This window comes from Prionailurus bengalensis, chromosome E4, assembly GCF_016509475.1.
Source record: "Prionailurus bengalensis isolate Pbe53 chromosome E4, Fcat_Pben_1.1_paternal_pri, whole genome shotgun sequence".
In the NCBI taxonomy this organism is placed as follows: Eukaryota; Metazoa; Chordata; class Mammalia; order Carnivora; family Felidae; genus Prionailurus; species Prionailurus bengalensis.
This window is the reverse complement of record NC_057360.1, coordinates 41,418,445-41,438,469: the sequence shown is the minus strand read 5'-3', so window position 1 is coordinate 41,438,469 and position 20,025 is coordinate 41,418,445. Positions and strand designations below refer to the sequence as shown.

The 20,025-nt window shown below is 55.8% G+C and overlaps 1 protein-coding gene across 1 annotated transcript in view; it reads right to left on the bottom strand.

Annotated features, from left to right (window-relative positions):
* Positions 1–18,777, bottom strand: part of ADORA1 (adenosine A1 receptor) — a 34,676-nt gene extending 15,899 nt beyond the window's left edge. Inside the window, exons 1-2 of the mRNA XM_043568620.1 lie at positions 18,564–18,777; positions 17,298–17,695 (exon numbers count right to left, since the gene is read on the bottom strand). Coding sequence (XP_043424555.1) covers positions 17,298–17,638 — 341 coding nt within the window. The 5' untranslated portion in view covers positions 17,639–17,695; positions 18,564–18,777. The remainder of the gene's footprint in view (positions 1–17,297; positions 17,696–18,563) is intronic.
* Positions 18,778–20,025: the final 1,248 nt, after the last annotated feature.

Here is a 20,025-nt window from a genome sequence, read left to right as displayed (position 1 = left end):
TGGCATTGAGTTTTGCACGCAGTCCCTCCTTCCCTCTTTTCTCAGTCATCCCGGGAGTGATTTGCCCAAGGTCATAGAGCTGCTGACCAGAACCGGAATCGCAGCTCAGGCTGCCTCCAAAGGTGGTGTTTTGTGTTTCACACATCTGTGTTCCCGTGAGGCTGTGAGGGAAGGGAGGATAGGGACCGTAGCCTTTCATCCCTTGGTGTCCCTTGTTGTCTGAGCCTCTCAGACTATAATAGGTGTGGGTGGCAGGACCCAATGGCACTCGGCACAATATCTGGCACAAGAATAGCCCCCCACACCCTTGTTTGGGGAGGGGCTGACTGAGGAGCCCAGAAAAAAAGGGAAGGCATTGTCTCGTATCCTACAGGAAACAGGAACACAAGTCCCCGCCAGGTTCATCGCAAAGCCACCCGTGTGACCTGTTCCTCTTAATGGATAGCTCCCCCTCACCGTGCAGACAGAAAAGAGCCAGCATGGGAGAAGAAAGGATAAAGACGCTCCCCACCTTGGCAACATGATAATGACACAGCCCGGCACCATCGCAAAGCGCTTCGCAGCCAGGGATCCTACCTGTTGCAAACAGCTTGCCAGGTTAAAAAAGAACAGACTGTTGCCATTTTACAGATTGGAAAACTGAGGCCCAGGAAGGTTCAGTGCGTGCCCAAGGCCACAGCTTGGCTGGCTAGTGTCTGAGTTGAAACTGAATCCAGGTTCCTCTGACTTGGGCCCAGTGCTCTTTGCAGGATGCACTCTCCCTGTGGGTGGCAGAGCGGTCCTCCTGAGCCCCTCACAGCACCCCCCTGCCGCCAGGACCCAGCCCAGGGCCTGCTGGGAGGCCCCTCTAGCCCGTCTCCACCACTCTCACCCCTGTGGACCTCGTGGGATCGTTTCCGCTGCCCTGATGCTGACAACACCTCCAGATTTAGCTTCGCTGCGCTTGTGATTCAAGCGGCCGGGCAAACGAGCACGTGCAGGCCCCGGGGCCTGAGAGAAAGCAGGCAGGGCCTAAAGGAAACCAGGCGGCAGGCCAGGTCTGCACCCACTGGCAATTTCTGCCCCAGAAGTCTCAGCCATCTTAGCTCAGGCTGTGCCGATCCGTCTCGCTGTCTGCAAAATCTTGTGTCCCGTGTCCATCGCCGCCCAGAAGCTCTCTGAGGACAGGGGCTGCGGTTCCCGGTCTGGAAATCCCTGAGCCCAGTGGCAGTGGGGAGTGGGTATTTCACAAGTGGCATCCACTTTGGTATCTGGCAGGCGCCAAGCTCCAATCCAAGTGTTGCTCCTTAGGAGCTGGGCCACAATTTTCAAGGGACTCTACCTCCCCGGTTCCTTATTTCTTTATGTGTAAAATGATGCTGATCGCAGCCTTGCAGGACTACATAAAATCAAATATGCTGACAAAGAAGGCGCTCAGTGCTGCTCCCGACACCGAGGAGATGCTCCCCGGGCGAGCACTCCCTTCCCACCAGCCCGCACCTCTCCTTCCTCGGGACCCCCTCGTCCCTGCACTCACGGAAGAGCCTGGAGCAGGAAGGGAGGTGCCCAAACACTCTCTCCAGGGCAGTGATGGAACGCACCCCTACCTGTGCACAGGGCTTTCTGTGCCTCCCAGGCCTGCCACTTCCCCAAGGCTGAGCTCCCCAACGACGGCAGGCCTTGACATGCATGTAAAGGAACCCCTCAAGCCACACTGGTGGATGGGAGTGTCAGCTGTCCACCCCAATCGCATCAGAGACAGAAGACGCACACACACACACACACACACACACACACACACCATTATCCATCCATCCTCCCCCCTCCCACCAAACAGCAGGAAGGGGAAGAACAAGCCCCATGACCCCGGAGGGAGCCGTTAGGTTTTCACGTATCACCCTCTCAAGAGTCGCGTGAGGCAAATATTATTACTTCCATTTTCATACGTAGCACCCGAGGCTCAGAGTCTTTGCCTAAGGTCAGAACACATAAGTAGCAGAGCCCAGGCTGGGAGGGCAGTGTGGCCAGCCTGACTCCCGAGGCACTCGGGCCTCTGTGCCCCTCGGCTCCCCTATCCTTCATCAGACTCCGCACGGACGCCGCTCAGCGGATCCTGGTAACACCCCCGAGAACCCCGCGTCCTTTCTACCAGGGAAGGTGGGGCGAGGGGGGTGGCTTGTCCAAGTGGCAGACCCATCGGCCTCTTGGTTCCCAGCCCCCAGTCTCCCTCTGGACTGGCCAGACTGGGAAATCACTTCTCCCCCCGTCCCCCACCCCCCCACCCCGGTTCAGGAGAAGGCCCCCTGTCCTTGATTCTCCTCACACGTGTTTTCCTTGAACATTTTTCCTTCAAGCCTTGCCTGCAGACGGAGCTCAGACCCAGGCCGCGAGCTGACAGGCCTTTTCTAGGCCCCTCCTCGCCTAACTGACTCCAGCAGCGGGAGGAGACATCTCTGCAGACCCCTGGAGGGCCAGGGGCTGCCCCATCACCGGGGAGTTAAAGCCCGGGCCAGCCTGCACCTTCAGTCACTGCTGGTTCCTTCCCGGCCAACCTCGAGGCACGCCTCCCGCCTGGTGTGGTCGGGGAGTCTCTACCCTCCAGCCTGCCGGGCCCATCTCACAGCCCATCTCGCAGCAGCCAGGAGCTGTCGGCAGCTCCAGCAGGTGGTAGACACCCGAGAGGGGAGGGGCTTGCTCTTGCAACACCAGCTCCAAAGGCAGACCCGGCTCCTCTGCCAAGCGTCGGGCAGCACCCACTTCCTGACCCTCCTCATCTCCTAGCGGCAGCTCTCCACCTGGCTCCTGGGTCTCTGCTTCCCTCACGCGCCTCCAGCCCTGCAGGAGACATCAGCAACTTCTGCCACCTCAGCGCCGGGCAGTCAGGCCAGCCCTTGGGCAGCACCTGGAACTGCAGGCCAGAGAGCAGATTTGGGGTGCGGGTGGGGTGGGTGGGGTAACCCTCCCTCTCCGCCATTCGTCCCCGCGCCGACATACCCCTGAACAATGGAGCCATTCTCCCCTCCCATTGCAAGAACGGTGTCTCGCCGGCAACTCTTGGTGGTAGGGATGGGGATTCGGCCCATTTTACGGATGTGAAAACTGAGACCCAAAGAGGGAAGTGATTTATCCCGAATCACCCAGCTTAAGTGTTGGAGTCAAGGCTCAAATACGGATCTTTTCATTCATCCATTCAGCCGTTCATTTAACACTTCTGGTTACATTTGGCAGCTATGTGACTGACAGTGTGCTGTTCAGCCTCTCTGAGCCTCAGCTTCTCAGAAAATGTGGAAATTAGGGAGTCCGTATAAAGTATTCAGCGTAGGGCGTCACACATTCTAGGTGCTCAAGAATCACTCGCTACTGTTACCATTCATTCGTTGATTCATTGGACCAGTCATGGGAATAAAAAATGGGCAGAAAGCATGCTGGGCACCATGGGGACAGAGATGCATAGACCTGGACCCCCACCCCCGCAAACTGCTCGCAGGCAAGTGACGGAGATTACCTCCGTGCAGTTTGGCAAGAGCTGTGGTTAAAGCCCTTGAAGAAGAACTGTGAGCACATGAAGGAAGAGCAAGGAGGGCTTCCTGGAGGAGGTCTCATCTGAGCTGACTATTAAAGAATGAGGAGGAATCAGACAAGAGGAGAAAAGAAAACAGCTTCCCGGGGTGTATGGGTGTGTGTCTAAGATATGGTCTTAGATGTTAAGACTCCAAGGACGCACAGGTTAAGAAGTAACTGGCCCGGAGCCAGGGAAAGTGAGTTTTAAGCACAGGTACAGGGAGGGGTGGGGCTGAGCATCCCAGGCTTGGGGGAGTGACCTTGGCTCTGTGTGCCTGGGTGCAGGCCAGGCCTACTCAGGCTTCTTGCTGCGTGGCCACTGGTAAACCGTGTCTCACCCCCCAGACTATAGGTCTGTGCCCTTGAGGACAGGACCTGTGTCGTCAGAAAACACTAGTTGACTTGACCGCACAAACTGTATTCCTTTGTCAGGGAGGATTCATGGTGGTGGGCGGGGCATGAGGGCCTTGGGGAGCACAAACAGGAAAGAGCCTTGGCTGGGACTCTTGTCTGGGCCTCAGAGAGTGTGAGCTGGGGTGGGGGGGGGGGGCAGGGGGGAGCAAACAGGGTCGAATGAAAGGTTTGGAAGCCCAGGATATTATTTTTTTTTTATTTGTAAAGATAAAAATAAAAAGCTACAACTCCCTGCACACACACACACACACACACGCACACACACACACACACGCGCGCACACATGCACACACAAACCCTGGTGTGCATATATGAATACACATACCCCACTAAGAGCCTGAAGCCACAGTGGCCTCCTGTGGTGATTACAGGTGGTGGTGGCAGAGGTGTCATGCCTTCCTTCACACCCCTAGCTGGCTCCCTGGCTCACTCCCAGACTGTCAGTCCCTGGGGCCGGACACAGCCACTCTGAATGGTGTCTGTGTCTCTCCCCAGCCCTCGCGGGGCCACTGTCATCAAGGCAGCCCCAGGAGGCCCATGTGGGGGTTGGGGAGGGTTGTGTTTACTCTGCAGGGGACGAGCCACCTTGGCAGGTGTGTCTGCTGAGTCCCCAAACACGCTGAATGTTTTCCTCCCCGGGGAGCATTTACAGAGCCAGCGGCCCCCAGGGGAGCCCTTGCTTCAGCTCTCTCAGACGCAGGCCCCTCAGAAGGACAAGGAGGGCTTGGGAGGGGCTGCTCACATCCCCTCCCCTCATAGAAACAGGAGTGTGGAGACCAGAGGGAGCCAAGCTGGGGTCCAGAGACCAGGATTCTCTCCCCAACTTGCTTGGTAAGCCCAGGTGAGACCTTTCACCGCTCTGCCTCCCAGCCCCCCACCCTCTGATCTCTTGGGAATGTTTTAATGAAATAACCCTTCATGCTCCAGTACCTCTGTGAGTGAATACAAAAGACCCAATCGACTTCTTCCCCAGGTGGCCACTCCATCTGCCCCCCCCTAAGCCTTCCTTCCTCCGTGACAGCATTCTCTTATTCCTTCCCCCAACAGACACTGACTCGGCCACCTACTAGGTGCCAGCCAGACATGTGTTAGGTACTTGGATACAACGAGCAAGACAGATGGAGAGATCTACACCCTGCCCTCACAGGGCACACAACCCATTTGACACAGATCTGAGCCCGGTGGGACCCCAGGGGCCACATAACATCAAGCGGTAAATGAAAAATGAGTTAGGATTATTTGACGATAGTAACAGCCCCCACTTCCTGAGTGCCTACTGTGTGCCAGTCTCTTAACATATCTCATCGCTAGGCCTCCTAACAACCTTTAGAAGGAAGTATTAAGCAGCCTCTTGTGCAGAGGAGGAAATGGAAGCTCAGAAAGGTTAAGTAAGCACTCCAAAGTGGCACAGCTCTAAGTGCTGAACCGTCTGCCTGGGGAGACTGCTTTTACCCTTTGTTCCACTGATGTAGCTCCGTTAAAGCAGGGGAAGAGAGAAGCCTCTCCGAAAAGGGGATCATTACAAATATGTAGGGTAGAGGGGCTTTTGTCCAACAGACCTTCCCCTCTTGTGCCCCCACGAGAGGTTCATTGCCTGGTGAGATCCCGTTCCAGCTGGGCGGGTACGTATCAGAGCTCCTGGTTCCGCCGGGACACACAAAAAAGAACTGAGAACCAGCACTTGCCACGCGGTAGTCTGGGCCCTTAGTCAGGGTGGAGAGGGGAGAATCGGAAACCAGTGGCCTCCGAGATCAGGCTGCACCGTGGCCGCTTTCTTCGGGGAAGGACAGACCGTGCTTCTCCGAGCAGGCCAGGAAGAAAGACCCAGATGGGGCTCCCCCATCCCACCCGCTCTGCCCATCGTTGCGGGGGGGGGGGGGGGGAGTGCCAGAGCTGATACTTGATAACTGCTTAGTGACTACTATCCTCTTTGCTGCTGTAGCTGAAACTGCACCACTCAGTGCCCCACAGTGGCCGTCAGAGGAGCCTGTTGTGGGGGGGTAGAGGGAGGTACAACCACCCTGCAGGGGACCAGCACAATCCATGGTGCTAGGTCTGGTGGGTTCCAGCAATGCAGGGGGGGCGGGGAGGGGGGGACATGAGGCTCTGGAGGCACACAGAGACTCCAGGGACAGTGGCACCCAAGGGAGCCTGAGGACAGACAGACACTCGGGGGCCTTAGCGATCCCAGAAGCCACTGTGTCTCATTCTGAATGGAGCCCGGCAGCAAGGAAGAACCCCCAAATCTGCTGTCTCCTTCTGGCAGCTTCAGGGGGCCCAAAGACATACAGCCTTATTGCTATGGTTCCAGCCTAAGAAAGCCAATAGCCTCCCAAGAAGTGAGGTGAGAAGACGGAGCAGCTGGAGGCACCCAGGAAGCTTGCTGGGTATTCGAGGGGCTCCTTCCTCAAGGCTGTGTGAGGCAAGAAGGGGCCCACCTGCTGGGCCACATGAAAGGACAGGAAGCTGGGGAATGAGGGAGAGAGAAGGCCACCAGAGGACCCGTTATCATATCACCTCCGCTTGAGTATCTACTAGGGTCTGAATCTCCCCCCCAGTTTCTTCCTTCTCTGTGGACCCAGCACCGCCATCTACCCAATGGCTTCAACCATAAATCCGGGACTCATATTTGACCCCCTCTCCCATTTTGCACACCTAATCCATTAGCAGTGGGTTCTAACTCTCACATACCCTAAATCTTTCCAGTTCTCTCCATCTCCACTGCCTCCTGGACTCCCTGCCCGCCCCCGCCCTCCCCCCAGAGCCACGACCTCCTATAGTCTTCTCTTGCCCCCTCCGGCCCATCCTCCACACAGCAGGCAGGGTGCCCTTTTTCCGTCAATGTGGCGAATACCCTGATTGAGTTCTTTCGGTGTTAAACCCCCCTCGCACACATGGAATAAATCCTATTTGGTTATGATATATTATCCTTTTTACCTATCACCGGATTTGATTTCCTAATATTTCATTGGCTAATTCCGGCCTTTTAAAAATGTAATTTAGATGACGTCATTCCCTGCTTAAAGCACTCAGAGGCTTCATAGCGCACTCAGAATAAAATCCAAACCCTTGCCCAGGAACCACAAGGGCTACAAGGCCCCCACCTAAGTCCTCGAACACCTGTGGGTCTCTTTGGACACACTCAGGGTTTGGAGAAGCCAGAGCCAGCCACAGAGAGGAGAAAGAGGGCTTCCTTCCTTGAATTCCCCTGAAGTTATCATTGTAGCTACCCGCTTGTTTACCTGTGGACTAGCTCTCTCCCTACACCAGTTCCTAAGCTCCAGGGACCAGGGCCAACTTCTTGACCACGATTAAGACACCTAACATCTGGTCCAAAGTCTGGCACTTCTAAATGAAGGAAGGGACTCTCCATGCCTGAGCCAGTGCTGCTGAACACGGCCTGTGATAAGCACAAGGCCACGCCGCCAGAGTCTCGCTTCAAATTCATCACCGTGAACTTCGGGTGGGCCCTGAATGCTGCCTCCAATTATGCTAGAGTCGAGTATAGAGAGTCTAGTCTAGACTGGAGTCTCGAGTCTACTCCCTCCCCCAGTTCCAGAGAATTATTTCCCGCTTGCTACTCTCTCCGCTGCCTCCTCCCACATCCTCCCTTTCAGCTGATGACCTTGCTTCCCACTTCACCGAGAAAGCTGAAACACTAGAAGAGAACTTCACCTGGCGGCATCCGCACCCACACGCCCTGCCTTCCTGCCTGATAGGCCATCTCCAAGCGCCTCGAAGCCAGCCCACCAGTGTCTGTCCCCACCCGGGCTGCCGAAACGAAGCCTGCACTCCAGAAATTCTCTCCTTGGCTCCAACGCCCGTTTTGCACTCTCTCCTGGATCGTGAGATAGGGGCACACGGGTGTGCCCAGGTCCCCCTCCAATCTTAGAAAACAACACAAAACGGGGCGCCTGGGTGGCGCAGTCGGTTAAGCGTCCGACTCCAGCCAGGTCACGATCTCGCGGTCCGGGAGTTCGAGCCCCGCGTCGGGCTCTGGGCTGACGGCTCGGAGCCTGGAGCCTGTTTCCGATTCTGTGTCTCCCTCTCTCTCTGCCCCTCCCCCATTCATGCTCTGTCTCTCTCTGTCCCAAAAAGAAATAAACGTTGAAAAAAAAATTTTTTTTTAAAAAAAAGAAAACAACACAAAACAAAATGCCTGGTTCCCGCTTCGCCTGAAAGCTTCTGCCCCATTACTTTGATCCTTTTGTAACAAAATTCTTCCAAAGAGTAATCTACGCCAACTGCCTTTAGTTCCTTCCTCTTCTCTCTTGAGCTTTCTCCAGTCAAGCTTTCTGCTCCCACCCCTCCGCTGACATTGTGCTTGCTAAATCCAACAGTAATTCTCAGTCCTCACATCACTCGATCCACCGGCAGCATCTGAAACAGCCAATCCCTCACTTCTCCTTGACATACTTTCTAAGCTTTGCTTCTGGGACACCACACCCAGGGCGCTGGGGGCTCTGAGTTCTCCTCCTGCATCTGAGCCTTCTCTTCTCCCCAGCCTCTCAGTGCTTGGTCCTCAGTCCCCGTCTCTTCTTTGTCTGTTCTTCCGCTCTCGGAGACCTCATGGCGGCCCCTTGGGGATTTACACACCATCCACGTGCCAGTGGCTCTCACATTTATATCCCCAGTCCAGACCTTTCTCCTGAACCCCATGCTTACACAGCCATCCAACCACCCGCTCAACAGTCCAGACTCAAGGTGTCTAAATCTGAACTCCATTGCTCACAAAACCTGGACCGTCCACAGCCTTTCCCGCCTTAGATAATGCCAACTCCATCTTTCCAGTGGCTTCGGACTAAAGCTTGGGTCGTGCTGGACTCATGTTTCTCTCATATCCCACACCCAATCCATAAGCAAATTCATTGGCCCTTTCTTCAAAATACAGCCAGAATTTTAACAAGTCACCGTACATTCATACAGTGGAATTCTAGCAATGAGGAAAAAAAAAAAACAGAAACAAAAACCAGCCAACCCACAAAAAAAATTCTACTGTTTCACTCAATAATAGGGATGACTCTCGGACGTCATTTGAAGCTTCAGAAGCTAGACACAAATCACTATGTGATTTCCCTTTATAAAAGTTCAAGAACAGGGAAAATCAGTCCATGGGGATAAAGGTCAGAATAGTGGTGACCTTTCAGAGGGCCTGAGAGGGACACAAGGGAACCTTCTGGGGTGCTGAAAATGTTCCAGATACTGATCAGAGTGGTGGTTACATAGGTATATCAACATGCAAAACTGTATTGAGCTGTATGCTTAAGACGTCTGCACCTCACTATATAAACATTTTACCTTAATAAAAAATAAACTTTGAACACACACATCCAGAATCAACCACTTCTCACTGTCATCTCTGCATCATTCTGATTCAGGGTACCTACCTCTGCTCTCATGTGATTAGCTCCTAACTAGTCCCCTGCCCGCCCCTACAGTGCAGTCTCAATACAGCAGCAGAGTGAACCTTTAAAACCTAAATCAAACCATGTTGCTTCTTTGCTCTAAACCCTGCAGTGGCTCCCCATTTCCCTCAGAATAAAAGCCCATGTCCTTCCAGCAGCCTCTAAGCCAGTAGCTTATCATCTGTCCAGCCCTATCTCTAACCACTCTCCAGCTTTATCACTCCACCCCCACTGCACAGACCTCCTTGCCAGTCCCCAAATACGTCAGGTACATTCCTTCCCTAGGACCTTTGCTCCAAGTATCTCCTCCATGTGAAATGTTCTCCCAATATCTGCACAGCATAGTCCCTCACCTCTAAGGTTTTGCCCCATTTAAAACTGCAACCCTCTCTCTCCACCCCCACCCTGGCATCCCCAATCCCACTTAGACTGCTCTTTTCCTTCCCCCATTGGCACATTCTACCTTCTAACGCTCTGCATATTAGGCACTGTGTTCATTACTTAGCATCTGTCCTCCAACCCATTAGAATGCAGACTCTAGGGGGATCTTTGTTTTGTTAATGAACGTATCCTGCATCCAGAATATCTATAACAATACCTGGCACATAGGAGGCACTCAATAAGTATTTGTTGAATGGATGAATGAATGAATGAACGAATTAATAGATCAGGGCTCTGCATGAGAATAAGAAAAAGGAACCAGTTGCCCTACTCTCTCAAAGGACAGAGAAGTTCTGGAGGCAGGTGGCAGGAAGATATCCCTCAAGGGCCTCTGCCACATGACCTGGGCTGCAGAGAGTGAATGTAGAGAAGGGCCCAGCGGCCCCACCCGAGCACTTTAAGGTGTCAAGTGCCGGTCTCCTGACACCCCCACCTCCACCATAGGCAGGTTGGGAGTTTGTCCTCAGCCACCTTGGTCTGTAGGAATCCACAAGTTCAACAATGGCTAAGAGCCCCCAGATGGAGGTAGAGACCAGCCCAGCCCACCCATCTTTGTATCTACAGGTAGCCCTGCAAAGTGCCTGGGACTTGGCAGGTGCTCCAAGTCAGTTTATGAAATAGATCTATGGGGGGCACCTGGGAGGCTCAGTCAATTAAGCGCCTGACTTCGGCTCAGGTCATGATCTCACGGTCCGTGCGTTCAAGCCCCGCGTCGGGCTCTGGTGCTGACAGTTCAGGGCCTGGAGCCTGCTTCGGATTTTGTGTCTCCCTCTCCCTCTGCCCCTCTCCCGCTCACACTCTGTCTCTCTGCTCACACACACACACACACACATACACTCTCTCTCTCTCTCTCTCTCTCTCTCTCAAGAATAAAATACAACATTAAAAAAAATTGAAATAGATCTATGAAAGTCACCATGTCCCTAACATTATACCCCTAATCCCACTGGGGATAAAACTCCCAGGGTGAAGAGCAGTGCAGGAAAAGGTGCCTCATCTCCTTGTCTTTGCGGTCAGGGAAGGCCCTTGTCTCCACCTCCCTGCCCACCCCCATGCCAGTATTTCCAAGGGGCCATGAACACCGAGGTCCACTCACCCACCTGCTTCCTCTTCCTCTCCCGTCCCATGGCTACCCACCAGCCTTTTCTCGTTCTGCAGCAGTTGGCAGCCTCCCCTGGGCTTGAGTTAAGGAGACTGAGGCTGACGGGGTAATTCACGCAGCCCAAGGAACCATCTGTCCTCCTTCCTCTCTGCTCTGTGCCTACCCTGCCAAGTGGAGCCAACTAGCAAGTGCCACCCTCCACGCCTCTCCCACTCGGGGACAGCTGTCCTCACCAAGGGGCAAAGAAACAGGATGTCCAGGCCTCAGGGAATAGAGACTAGGCAACGAGGACTAGGCCCGGAGCCCAGCCGGCCCTGCCCTGCTGAGCCCAGAAAGGCAAATGGGCAGAGGAAAACCGATGCACGTCTGGGGATCTGCAGTTTCCATGAAATTGGGCAGGAGGAGTGGGGAGAGGTGGAGTAAAGGGAGGTGGGAAATATTTTAAAAAATTAAAAATTAAAAACTCCTGACGGCTGGAAGCTGTGCTCCCCTAGGGTTCTAGGCTCGGCCCTGACCCTACCAACAATGTGAATTGTGGGTATCATTGTAGTTAGGACCCAAATGGCCCAAATATATAAGCATGAATAAATAAAATATGAAACTCATTTATTCAGAAAGTGCTTCCAGCCTGCCTCCTCTGTGCCAGGCACGGGGACACGTGCCATTTTGGTGTTTACCGAGCCCAGAAAAACCAGCTGGACCACGAGCGATGGGCAAGAAGTAGGTGCAAGGTACCTAACAGAGGAAATTAGCCTGGTCCAGGAGGAGAGGAGGTCAGAAAAGTCCACCCGGAGGAGGGGCTGTTTTAGCCGAGACCTAAAAAGATGGGCGAAAAGACAATCCGGTTTTCACCCTCATAAAATTCTTACAGAATCATTTTTATTGACATGGGGAAATGCTCATAATGCATTAAGTAAACAAAATGGGATGGGGCATAAAACCATCCATGCTCTCAACTGTGTAAAAGTTATATTTATAATCTATCTATATTTAGAGGTACAGATATATATAGACACACATGGAAAAATTCTCTGGAACACCAAAATGTTAACACTAGTTACGTGTAGGTGGTGGAATTACTGGTGACTTTATCATCTTTACTCCCTCCTATATGTCTCAACATTTTAACAGGAAACATGGATGGCTTTCATGCTTGGAGATTAAGTATCAAATGTCAGGACATGGCCTCTAAGGTTCCACCCGTGGCCCTTGGTAGAGGGCTTCTCGGGAGGACGTCGTGGCCATTCCCCTGTTTCCAAGCAGCACGAACACCTGGGAAGCTTACTCCTAAAGCACTCAGAAGCCTCCTGGAAGCCGTTCTGATGCCAGCTGGGAGAAGTTTCTTTCGCCCTTGAAACGAATCCAGATTTCTCTCAACTGAAGTCTATGCCCCCCTCACTCAGCACGCTCTTCAGCATAAGCCACCTGAAGGCTGGCCCTCGGTCAAACAAAGAAATGTCCTTTTTAATCTCAGAGGGACGTCTCTCTTCACTTTCCCCCTCTAAGCCCACCACTGATCTGCTGACTGACCCTGGGGAGGCTGCGTTCTCTGTTCTGTTCCTGCAGGAGAGGCGATTGCCAAGGGCTCCTCCTGCCCCAGCCTTTTACATCAGACGCTGGGGGCGAGAGTCAGGATCGGAGGGGAGGGAAAGGGCTCGTGGCTGACCGACCTTGAACACACAGGGGTCCCGGGCCTCTCTTTCCCCTTCAGCAAGTGTGAGGAAGTCAGGCTTCAGGGCTTGCCAGCTCTCCTCTCCCCAGCCACTCTCAGCCTCTGACCACCCCACCCCGCAGGGGAGCTGGAGATGGCCTACCCGCCCCCCCCCCCCCCCCCCCCCGTGAAAGCAGTGTCACCATAGAGAACAACTGTTCGGGGCCTCCGGGGACACAGACGGTCGCCTGCTGGGGTACGCGCACAGGAGGCACGCTGGGTGTCCGGAAAGACCCAGGCCCGCTAACTTTATGCCTAACAGTAAACATGTCCTCATCTACCAGATTCCTCCCCGGCCCCAGCATGCTGGCCTCCCACACTCCCCGCTGTGCCTCCCCCGGGGTCAGCAGCCCAGTTGGGCAGGCCTCCAGCTGTGGACAGAGGCAGGGCTGCCTGGGGCTCAGCTGCGGCACTGGAGTGAAGGTGAGGAGGACTCAGAGGGAGGCGCCCAGCACGGGCACAGCACGAGGGCCATTGGCAAAGATCGGGGGAGCAAAATCACCGCACTGACAGCCTTGAGGAAACTCCTCCATAATCCCCATAGTTTCCTGGGGCCGATTCAAGAGGCACAGGGGCTCCCCGCTTAAAGACGGCTGTGAGACAGGCCCAGATTCAAATCCTGTCTCTGCTGGCGACAAGACTTTGGTCAGGGCAACTTACTGAACCTCCCTGCCCCTTCGACCTGTTTACAGGAGTGTCTACAGAGCGGGGACAGCAACGCCCTCTCCTAGCGAGAAGCCAGGAACATTAAATGAGATGAAGCCTGTAAAAAAAACATAGCACTGTGCCTAGCTCCTACCCATTAGGAACTAAAAAACACAACCTTCTCAGGAGTCGTGATAAGGAAGAACCACAGAGTTAGAGCTAAAAGGCAGCTCAGAGACCTCAAATCTAGTCCCTTCATTTAACACATTTGGGGGGGGGGGCTCAGAGAGTTTGAATAATTCATCCAAGGATGCAGGGCTAGGAAGTAACGGAGCAAGGTTCAGACTCAAGTTTTCCTGACTCCCAAGCATCCACCGCCCCTTCAACCCCACCCCAGCCTATCTGGCCACAGGTAACCCTTGCTCAGGTCTCCTTCCCACAGAGAGGGCTGTGGCCGGGGAGCCCCCTGTTGGCACTCCTCCCCATAACCAGCCCCCTGGAGTAGGCCACAGAGGGCCACCAAGGAAACTCAGGGTGCGGGAGTGGTGGATAAAGACTGGAGATTCCCTAGAAGTACGAGCTCACGGGGTAATGGGGTGTGGATTACCAGGCCTGTGGAGGTGCTATGCAAATAGGATGCAAAACACATGTAAATGACCACAGGTTATTGATGAATCAACAATTTGAGATCTCTTTTTTTCTTTTCTTTCTTCTTCTTCTTTTTTTTTTTTTTTTTTTTTTTTTTTTTTGTCACTGGACCACACTATGGGATGTGAACCTTCTTTTCTTTCTTGGCTTTCTGCCAAATGGAATGAAATAAAATTTGTGGTTGACTGACTGAACCATGCTTTGCTTGGTGAGGGGCCCAAGCTCACTCTGTCGCCCGGCTACCCCACAGATGTCTCACCAACGCTTGCTCAGTATTACTCCCCAGCGTCCAAGGCATCTACCTCCGACTGGCTTGTCAGGGCAGCAAGTCAAGTGTATGGGGACCTCTGGCTGACCGACAGTCCCCCAGGCCCAGCAGCCTGCTGACTGTAACTGCCCAGGGAGCATCATGCTGTTCCTCCTGCAGGGGGACCTGGCAGTGACGGGCAAGGGCCTGGAGTGGCCCATCACGTCAGCCCAGCCAGGATCCTGGCTTTAGGAGCTAGACCACAGCAGCCTTTCTCTAACCGAGGAGACTCCTCTCCATGGGGCAGGGCCCTCCCAAGCTGCTGCGGGGTTGCGACTCTTAAGGAACTGCCTGAGCTACTGGGACAGCCGTGGTCAGATCCCTGAAGCAGAATGCAGGGGGCAGATGGGGTGCCTGGGTGGCTCAGCTGGTTAAGCGTCTGACTTAGGCTCAGGTCATGGTGAGTTCGAGCCCTGCCTCGGGCTCTGTGCTGACAGCTCAGAGCCTGGAGCCCGCTTCGGATTCTGTCTCCCTCTCTCTCTCTTGTGTTCTGTCTGTCTGTCCCTTTCCCCACTTGTGTTCTGTCTGTCTGTCTGTCTCTCTCAAAATTAAATAAACATTAAAAAAATAAAAAATAAATAAAAAGAATGCACGGGCGATCTAGTCTCCCGCAAGAAGGTTAGAGGTTAGACATCTGGAATGCCTGCCTGAGGCTCAACCCTGTGAGCTCTGAAAACTCATCCAGTTTAGTCGACATTTCCTGAGTGTCTTCCATGTGCCAGACATTGGGCGAGGCATTCTGGAGAATTTGCAGAAATGGACAAAATGCAATTGCTGCTGCTCAGATCACTGCCCTTGACACAGTGACAATCCACCGGGGAAGAAAAGTACAAGCTCATGTACAAATATAACTTAACGGTGTTTTGAAATCTGCCTGGAAACGCGGGGTTTGTGCGCGTGCGCATGTGCACGCGTGTGGGGGCGTGTGTGTTGCTGTCTGAAAGCACCAGGGCGCAGTGGGGTGGGGGGCGAGGGCTTTGCTCATTCAGGCCCACTTTGAGCCATACGTGAATAATGATACTAAAGCTACAAACATAAACATACCACTGAATGGCTGGCAGATAATACTGAGTGCATTACATAGTACTAAGTGTTTTATATATAGGGGTTTATTATATTCTTCCAATCATTTTTGGGAGAAGGTACTATTATTAATATCCCCTTTTATAGATGAGGAAATTGAAGCCTCACGAGGTTAACAAGCGACTTTCCTGAGGTCACACGGCTAGGAATGCATAGCAAGGATTCGAACCCAGCCTGTATTCTTAGCCTCTGTGCACACGCCTGCCTCGGCCCTCGGAAGGCAGCGGCTCCTCAAGACCCCGGGCTCCCAGAAGCTGGAGCAAGGAACAACCACGGCTGCCTCCTGGAAGAACGAGCCTGCAGTCCCTGCCGGCACAGCCAGCCCCCTCCCCACAGGGCAAGTAGGGCACCTTCGGCAGGCCTGTGACCTCCGTCACAGCAGGATCAGGCCTTTGGTTCACCTTGGCACCCGCTCAGCAGACAGAATTTCTTGAGCAGGCCTTCCTACATCGGCGTATCTGTGTGAGTTTTCTAATGTGGCAATACGTTGTTGTAATGGTCCCGCTCAGAGGCCCAGCCCACTCTAATGGGCTGCGACCAGCTTCCTCTGCACAGCCCGGCCACGACCTGGGACTAATGGCAGCATGAAGGCCCCTCTGCGGCTGTGCCTGCGGGGCTCCAGGGCCACCTCCTGTGCCTCCCCCTGTGCCCTGAGCAGCCATCTTCACCCCCCTCCCCTGGGGGCGGGGGGCAGACTCTGCAAGGCGCAGAGTCTGGGATGGTGGGGGGTGGGGGAGGGGGCGGGAAATCAGGAAGGAAGGTGGGCGGCGGAATCTAGGCTGTGCTCCCCACCAGCTTGGGGAGACCCTCTGGGTCTTTCTGAAGTTTCTCCTTTCCCAGCTCCTACTCCACCTCCCTTAGGGGATCACGGAGGGAATAGGAAAAGGTGGTGCATGAAGAAAAGCTTTGAAAAGGTAAATGTGCACAAATACAAGGCAAACAGGAGAAGCGTGGGCACCGAGGCCTTCCCCGGGCAAACTGCCAAGTGAGGCCAGAGGCCCCATGTCCCAGATATGGAAGTGACTCTGGGGATGGCAGTTGCCAGAGATGGCCAGAGCTCCCTGGTAGAAAGGGAACCTATTGGTGACAAGACTCAAAGAGGGGGCGAGCCCGCCTCACAAGAGCATCCCGGCCGGGCCAGCCCTGGCAGTGCGCCCAGGCATTCGCTGGCACTCGGTGGCCCAGGCACTGCCTGGCGACGAGATTATGGCCTGGCAGGCCCCGTCGTGGACTGGACGTCCGCACGAGGGCTGCCACTGTCAGGCCACCCACCCCGGTGCTGCCTGGACACAGCACAAGCACCTCTGCTGTGACTGGCAAAGACACACGTGGGTTAGGGACAGAACAGGCACAGTAAAAGCAAGTGCCTGAATTTCTCCCTCCTCCTGCCTGCAACGGAGATCCCAGGAGTGGGAGCTGGGCAGAAGTAAGGTTCAAAGGACAGCCCTGGAGGGCGGAGCTGGCCACAGATGCCAGAGAACAGGAGAGCCGAAGATTGCGTTCTTTCGGGAAGCCTGCCCGGGTCTGGCTCGAGAAGCAGCACTCCTCTGCCCCTGGTACGTCCCCCTCCGTCCATCCTCACCCCACTCCAGCAGTCTGTTCTGCCCCTTCCACCTCCCCGGAACGGGCGGAGCTGTTTATTCCCACCCTGAGCTCACTGCGACTGTCTTGGCTGCCCCTCCAAACCCCCCACCCCAGGCTGCACAGGCAGCCTTGGGATTCCTGGCCACGTCAGGAGAGCAGCCGCAGCTTCAGCTCTGGGGTCGTGGGCACTGCCAGGTTCACATTCCTCCAGCAACCCAGGTTCTCACGGCTTCCACTGCAGCTCGGCCTCCCTCAGTAGAGCAGAGGCCAGGAAGGCAGAGTGAGGGCTGGGGCACAACGGCCCGCGGAATATCCGGCTTTTGTGGGGCCTTACGCTCGACCTTTTATCCTCTCTAGATGGCCCTCGAGCCACCGAGCATGGGGCGCAGGGGGTACCTTCAGCTGCTCTGGACTCACCGGAGCGGGATCTTGACGCGGAGGTAGCGGTCCACGGCAATTGCCAGCAGGGCGAGGATGGAGCTCTGGGTGAGGATGAGGACAGGGCAGGCGACCATGAGGCAGGTGTGGAAATAGGTCCGTGGCCCAATGTTGATGAGGATGGCTAGTGGGATGACCAGAGCGCCCACCGCCACGTCAGCCACCGCCAGCGATACGATGAAGCAGAAGGTGGCATCCCGCAGCGCCTGGTTCACCTTCACTGCCCAGATCACCAGCACGTTCCCGGGCACAGAGACCAGGGCGATGAGCACCTCGATGCCAATGTAGGCGGCCTGGAAGGCCGAGATGGAGGGCGGCATGACAGGCACAGGCGAGGCACATCAGCAGGCAGGCACCAAGGGGCACGAGGCAGGCACCTGTGGTCACGGAAGCCTGGGGTGGGGAGGCCTGCCGGCAGGTGCAGGGGGAGCCCAGGCAGCTCTGAAACTCCCGCTGCCCTTTGGAGCTGTGCCCCACTTGGCACACCCAGTGCCTGCCCAGGCTGGCGGGATACCCTGGCCCTTTCTCTGCCTGATCTTTGTCCCCTCCCCTTATCTTCCCCAGAGGGTCCATTCGACAACTGAAAATAGCAGCGCTCACTCCTCCACTGGCTCCTTTATCAGGTGTGAGGCAGCTCCCGGGGCGCACACACACGCACCCCACAGGGGTCCCTCTGCCTGGCTCTGCCCACCCATGCCCACAGAACAGGCTGCAGGGAGCTCACCATCCTGCCCGCTGGCCACCAGGGGGTCCCGGAGGCGGTGCCCAAAGTTGCGGGCACCTGGGGGCGCGCCGAGCCGCAGGGCCGCGCCGGGCAGGGCAGGGCTCCGGGACCCGCGCGGCGGCTCATCGTCCTGGGGCTCCCGCCGCAGCTCTCCCAGCCCGGCCTTTCCAGCAATCACATGGTGCGGCGGAGGCTCAGCCCCAGGCGCTTTTAAAGAGGTAGCGCCCCGGTGTCGCACCTGGGACTGGGCTGGCAGGCGTGGGTCTGGGGGACCGAGCCCAGCCGCAGACCGGGGCGCGGGCCCCGCCTTTGCCCAGCTGGCGCACACACGTGCCCGGCGCCACCCACCCAAGCCGCTGCTGGCGCCCGCCTCCCAGCAGTGCCCTGGTTCCGCTCCAGGGACCCTCCCTGGCCACGGACCCTCGCCCACCCCAGTCCCAAGGGACATCTAGCCGCCCCTCTCAACACTCTCCTGCATCCCCATTGGGAAGCCACGGCGGCGAACCGAGGCACAGACTTACCCAAGGTCACCAAAGCTGGCAGAGCTCCTAGCTACCTGCACGGTCGTGTCTCTGCGCCCTCCCAGCTCGACGCCTTCGGCAGCCGCTCGCTCCGGGGATGCCTGGGCGATCCGGGGCCAGCCTGGGAGGTCCAGGGGGACGGTAGCTGGCTGGGACTCGACTCGGGCGCCGCCGCCTCCGTCGCCCCCGGCGCGGGAGCTGAGTGACAACCGGGCTCCGCACACCGGGAGGGGGCGGGGGCGGCGGCGGCACCCGCGGGCCCCTCCCTCCTCGCCCTCCGTCTCCTCCCCCACCCCCTCCTCTAAACAAAGGAAGTGATTCTGGGTGAGAAAAGCTGGGAAAATGTGAGATTTTCGCAGGGTCTGGTGTGGGAATCCAGTCTCGGGAGTGGACAGAGGTGCAGCCTCCATGTGTTCACCGGTTCCCTTCTCCGTGTGGGATGCCCGGAGCCCTGGTCTGGCCTCCGGCGGCACCCCTGCACCCGACACCGCACAACCTCTCACCTGCAGGGCTCCGGGATGTCCCCCACCCCACCCCCACCTCCCCCAACAGTCAGCTGGAAGCTCTACACGCTGTCCCACCCTTCAATCCTGAAACCCTGCTCTCCCATGAAGCCAGCCCCTGCATAGTCTCAGGAACTAACATCCTTCCAGAGCACATCACTTTGCAGGCTCTACCCTGAGTCATTATATTTCTTCCTCCTCTGTCTTTCAGAACGGCCTGTTAGTCTATTAGCAATGTCCATTTTACAAATGAGGGCACTGGGGCTCAGAGGAGTGACCTACTTTCCTAAGATGATCTTGGCCGGTGTCACCCCTTCTGTGCCCCTTTTCTTTCCTCCTTCTCCCTCTTCACAGCACCTAAGCCATAAGGTATCCTGTCCAATCCCCTCATAGATAAATTAAATGCCCTGATAGATAAAGGAGGAGGGGACTTCCACAAGATCACCCAGCAAAATCCTAAGAGGACCAGAGTAAGAAACCAGGCTCCTGACTCCTGACACAGTGCCCTCCACACTTCGCCCCATCCTGATCCCTCCCTTGGCTGCCTCCTGCTGCAGTTGAGGTGGCTCACTGGTCCCCACCAAGGACCACCTGGGGGGCAGACCCTCAACCAGAACATATGCCTCGCAGACATCCTGACCTGAGAAAAATCCTTGTTCACGGATATTGGAAAGGGGCCTGGGAGGGCAAAGAGAGGCCAGCAAGCAAAGAGAATCAGAGAATCTGGCCCCTGAGGGCACTGCCCCCTGTAGGAGCCCAGGATATCCAGAGAAAGGTTCTGCCCTGAGGAGGGTGAGCACACAGCTTCTATGGGGGGGGGGGGGGGGGGTCTGTGCAGAGGCACAGTGGGGGGTGGGCTGGGACCTGAAGCTGAGGGAGGGAGGAGGGGGTTGAACCTTCCTCAGGGGAGCAGGAAGAAACCCAGCTTGGGGCAAGATCACTTCCATTTCTGCTTTCGG